At 43.0% G+C, this 5140-nt stretch overlaps 1 protein-coding gene across 1 annotated transcript in view; it reads right to left on the bottom strand.

The window, feature by feature from the left end:
• The window catches only part of LOC107565246 (splicing factor 3A subunit 3-like), a gene marked incomplete at its 3' end in the record, with an annotated part of 9932 nt that overhangs the window by 3276 nt on the left and 1516 nt on the right, over nucleotides 1–5140 (bottom strand). The window contains exons 4-11 of the mRNA XM_016250464.1: nucleotides 4075–4180; nucleotides 3912–3984; nucleotides 3734–3825; nucleotides 3563–3645; nucleotides 3164–3334; nucleotides 2111–2189; nucleotides 1911–1978; nucleotides 1653–1760 (exon numbers count right to left, since the gene is read on the bottom strand). Coding sequence (XP_016105950.1) covers nucleotides 1653–1760; nucleotides 1911–1978; nucleotides 2111–2189; nucleotides 3164–3334; nucleotides 3563–3645; nucleotides 3734–3825; nucleotides 3912–3984; nucleotides 4075–4180 — 780 coding nt within the window. The remainder of the gene's footprint in view (nucleotides 1–1652; nucleotides 1761–1910; nucleotides 1979–2110; nucleotides 2190–3163; nucleotides 3335–3562; nucleotides 3646–3733; nucleotides 3826–3911; nucleotides 3985–4074; nucleotides 4181–5140) is intronic.

Genomic DNA, 5140 nt, shown 5'->3' with positions numbered 1-5140 from the left:
CTTTGTTTGGTCTTCTAAAAGAGGACGATATCTGCTTCGTCATGCCTGGAGCTGATCCGTGCTGGTCGCTGAGGAAATACATCAACTTCGCGCTGTGGATCGGCTTTCACCGTGGACGAAGTGAAGTCCAGCCCGGGGTCGTCACATGTGGTTGCCGCAAGCCTCCTTCGTCGAATCTGCCGGCCGCACCGTTCTCAATCTCACCGCCCTCCGCTCACTCAAGCCCGCCGTGTGTTTGGTTGTGAAAGTGAAACTACTTTGTTTGGTCTTCCAAAAGAGGACACGACTAGAAATCAGTGGTTAAGTTGTATTTACAACACTGTTCCAGAACAGTTCAACCCAAATATTCAGATGTGTGCAGCACATTTTATGGAGGACTGTTTCCTGATCCTGGGAGAGTAGACTACAATGCCGGCTGTTCTGACTCACAGACTGTAAGTACGTTTTTTATATTTAAAGAGTTTGCCACTGACGATTCAAACGTGAGTTTTGGGCAGTGTAGAGTAGCGCTTGTTGTTTGTCATTTCTCAACACAACACGTAAAAAGACAGTATAAGTCATTATAATCCATAATTATGTCCACACTGGATGCAACTAATGTGTTGTTTGTAATGGGTTTTCATGTTTTTGTGTCGTCTCTCCGGCCGGACACGGCATCACAGTATGGTGAGGGGCGTAACATTTCCGTCACACGCTTGAGGTATCCGGCCAATCACAACGCACTGGATAGCTGGCCAATCACAGCACACCTCGCTTTTCAGACCGATGAGCTTTGTAAAAATCGACGTGTTTCAGAAAGGCGGGGCATAGAGGAGAAACAATAATGTACAGTATGTGGAAAATTTTTTTTTTTTTTTCTTTAAACCGCATAAACATTTCATTACACCAAATAATGTTCTTTTTAGCAACATCATATGACCCCTTTAAAAATGTATTTTAAAACAGATCTATTATATCCTACAGTGAATTATAGGCCTATAGCCTAAATAAAATTGTTAACACTTTAGTCATCAATGAAACTTAAGAGCAGCTTTTTTAAAGCATCGACTTTCAAAAACAACCTGTTCAACATGAAATACGTTTATTCTCATTCATCTCCATGTTTGGGCCACAAGAGAAACTTTAAGGAAATAAATTAAAGCAGTTATAAACCGCATATTAAGCAGGAGATTCGTCTCTCGTCGTCTCAGAGAATTTGCGCCATTACTGCGTGCGCCGTCAGATGCCGAAAGCGTCATCAGTTTTTACTTTCACTGTCATGGTGAAAGACGTTCAGCGGCATAAGTCTTGCACAAAATTTGCACGTTGCTTGTATGATATCCACTGGCTCGCCTTCACCGTTTAAAACCGAATTATTTCCAATATTGCTTGAGATCTGTGGGGGGGCCCCACAGATTTGCGCTATGCCACTGGCTTTATGTGGAGGATAATGCACGAATTGCACACCACTCAGTCCACTTTTTTTTTTGCAAATGAACTCTTCAAATATTAACTTAGACAACACCAATTAAACAAAATAAATCTAATTTACATTTTACAGGCAAATAATGCATAAAAAGTAGGGCTTCATCACTTCAACACAAATCTTTTGTAAACAAGTCACTTGTTTCTGAACTAATTCAAACCCGTTCATCAATTTCAAACAGGCTTACTTCTTTGGTCCTTTGGCCTTTGGGTTTTTGGCAAACAGTGAGGGGTCCAGAGACTCCAGAGATTTGCCTTTAGTGCTGAAGAGACGCTGGGCTCTCTCTTCTAGTGTGCTGCAAACAAAACACACACAAACAACACGTTTGGACATTACGAACAGACTCAGGAGTCAGGGACTGCCAGTCCTATGAATGTTTTATTTGTGATCCGGTTAAATGTGAAACTACAGTTAAACATGAGCAGGACAGTGTGTTCACACTCACCCTCCACATTTGAGACCCAAGGCCATGAGAGCAGACTTCAATCTGTCCAGACCCAGAGACGCCAGCTCCTGTACCAATCAGACAACATTAAGGAAAACAGGAAACTCACAGAAGTACAGATTTGAACACGGCTCAGCCAATCAGAATCAAGCACTGGAACTCTCCGTTTTATAAATCTCTTCTAATACTTCTATGCTAACTTTTTTATTATGCCACTGATAAATATTAACCTCAATGAATGGTAATACATTGGTATGTTTGGAAAAAATGCAGCCACCGCTGAAAGCAAAACTCTCAAACACGTAATAAGGTCTGTATCTAGGGCTGTCGCAGTGAGGGAATTTCCCTTGCGGTAATTATGAGTGGCTCAATAGCGCGGTATGCGGTTTTACCGCCATAAATATACATACATACATACATATATATATATAATTTGTTACGATATAACTAACGAGGTCATATTCAGAAGACAATGAAGCCGAAACCAAATAGCATTGAAACAAGAAGTGAAGTAAACAGAAGAGAATGACAAAACAACGGTCCACATAACAGGACATAAACCTGACAATAAGATTGTTAGGCTATCATTAGTCTATATGTATTGCAGTTAGCCTAGTTGCAATCTGATCTTCTAATCTGACTGGACAAGAGACTTTCTATTGATATTTCCACCTGCGCGCGTTCTAGACGGCTGTCAGGCAGTGTAGTTACAGTGTTGCGCCACAAGGTGGAGGAAAGGGACTGTCATTCAACTACACGTTTTTGAACGAGGCTGATTGATTCATTCATTCAAAGAGACGTAATGAAACACGCTGTTGAAATCATTTTAACTTTGAGCGCCACTTTAGGCTCAGCTGACCAGCTATGTGTTGATGCTAAGACAGAGATTTCGCTTTCCTTGGACATGACAACCTATTTTCACAAATATATATGACTCGGCCTGGAGGACAGACGCAAGTAATCGCACGCGCTCAGTCGATCTCTCTCTCATTCACTGTCTGTTTAGGCTTGTTAAGTGCAAATCTACGGAGCCTCTGTACAAATCAGCATGGTACACATTATGTTATCATTACTAACTTGTTTAATATTCAGTCCACATGCATGAAGTGTAAAACGAGAAGGGCATAACCTTACGAAAAAATAAAACACGGAAAAATCGCGGTTGCTGCGGTTCTTGCATTCCTCTGCGGTTTGCTCGTCAATAGCGCGGTATTGCGATATTGCGGTTATCGCGACAGCCCTATCTGTAGTGCTCATTAATGTTGTCTCTTAAGCACAAACCCACCGGCCAGCCTGGAAACATCCCACTCTCCCACTTCTTCTCAAACTCTGCCAAGATCTTTCCGTAGAGCTCATTCTGATCCAGCAGAGGCTTGACCCGATCCGTGTATTCCTGCAGGTACTCCAGCAACATCTCCAGATACCTGCAAGAGCACAACATGCATCCATATCGAGGCGCATTTATCACAACAACAAGAAACTTGAACTACCAATTACACACACACACACACAATGTGGTTCGTGTTTTAGGACTGAAGAATTTGGGGGGAAAAAGAAAAAGAACAATTATTTTACAGACACAAATTGTGAACGGTTTTCTGTGCTTGTTCGAGGGCTGCACAATCTGATCAAAAACACCACCTTTCACCTACTTCTTATACTCTGCGTTCTTCCGGTCTTTAGAGATGTCAAAGAGCTGATCGAATGTTGACAGATAAGTGACATACTCCAGTTTCTAGAAGAGAGCAACACACACAGAAGTATAACGGTCTTTTGTTCAATTATTCGAAGGCATGCAAATCAAACAAGAAACCGGACAGTACCTCCGCTCCTTTGAGGTTAATGTACTTCAGGTAGCAGTCGTGGAGATCCAGGTAGCGTCCGTAACCCTCTTCATCAGTGAACTCCACCAGATCTGTGACCAGCATTGAGACCGTTACCGTCCATTCACAGCACATATCAGCGCCTCAGCAAACAGCTCTCGTGTTACTCCAGACTTACTTTGTGCCTCCTCACTGGGGTTGTCTTTGGCTTTCATGAGCTCTTCAAACTCCACTGACATGGGCACACAGATCTGCAATCGACACACAGAATGAGTGGAGTGAATATTTCTCCGAGACAGAAGCGTGTCGTTCGGGACAGAGCACTTCACGCCCGTCTGTACCTCGTTAGGGTGTTTTCTGTGGAACTCCTTGATCACTTTGAGTCGGTTGTAGAACTCAGCGAACTCGTTGGGTCCCGATATTGCATTCAGCTCATCCTTCCTCATACTGATGAACAGACACACAACACCGCCGTGAGATCGCACAAAATACGGCTGATATTACTGCTGGGCGGTATACCGGTTCATACCGAATACCGGTTTTTATTTTTGTTATGATATGAATTTTGAAAATACCACAATACCGGTGTATGTCGCTTAAACAACGTTGGGAACGCGACACTGTTTGAAAGAGGTCCCTTTTCACTGTTGCACTGTGGTGAGGGAACAGCTGTATGTGTTACTAAGCGTGAAAGCTCAGAAACTGAAGCTGTAGAACTAATGGAACGTGATGACACAGAAGAACTCATCCACAATATCCACACTGACCTCCATAAATATCCAGCGCCCCCTGCCATCAGCTCCCACGTCTCACACACACGAGCGACTTTAGCACTAGATTTAGCAACTTTCAGACCCTTTTAGTGGCTTTTTTCCATAGAATATTCATACTGACAAACCTAGCGACTTTTTTCGATAAACCTTAGCTATAGTTCAGTTGGAAGATTTCTCCAGTGCTTTTCATACTGACAAACCTAGCGACTTTTTTGGATAAACCGTAGCTATGGTTCAGATGGAGGATTTCGCCAGTGCTGTCCCACGAATGCGAGGTCTGACTTTCCCGGAGAAGTGTCACCTCTCTCGGCGTGTGTTCTGTGCAGTGAGCGGCAGAGGAGCAGTGCATTCAGTTGGCCGCACCGCAGCTGACTCGTCAATAAATGAGTACAAAAGAGCGTTTCCTAGCACCTGCCGCTTACTGATAGTTTGGAGTTATAAATATGAGCGTAGTTTGTCTGTTAATATCACATGCACTTTTTAGTTTGTTGCTTTTTTTAGTTTGTTACTCAGACGCAGGCAGTGCGCTGCATGAGAGAAAAAAGTCATACAGCCAAAACAACTGCATAGCCGCTCTTTAGTGTAGATGCATGTTGATTTTATCAGACGATGCCGCGATTATAAATGAGAGTGA

The sequence above is a fragment of the Sinocyclocheilus grahami genome, unplaced genomic scaffold (genome assembly GCF_001515645.1).
Source record: "Sinocyclocheilus grahami isolate Dianchi unplaced genomic scaffold, SAMN03320097.WGS_v1.1 scaffold990.1, whole genome shotgun sequence".
Classification (NCBI taxonomy): Eukaryota; Metazoa; Chordata; class Actinopteri; order Cypriniformes; family Cyprinidae; genus Sinocyclocheilus; species Sinocyclocheilus grahami.
The sequence above is the reverse complement of the archived record's forward strand: the minus strand, read 5'-3'. Positions and strand labels throughout refer to the sequence as shown.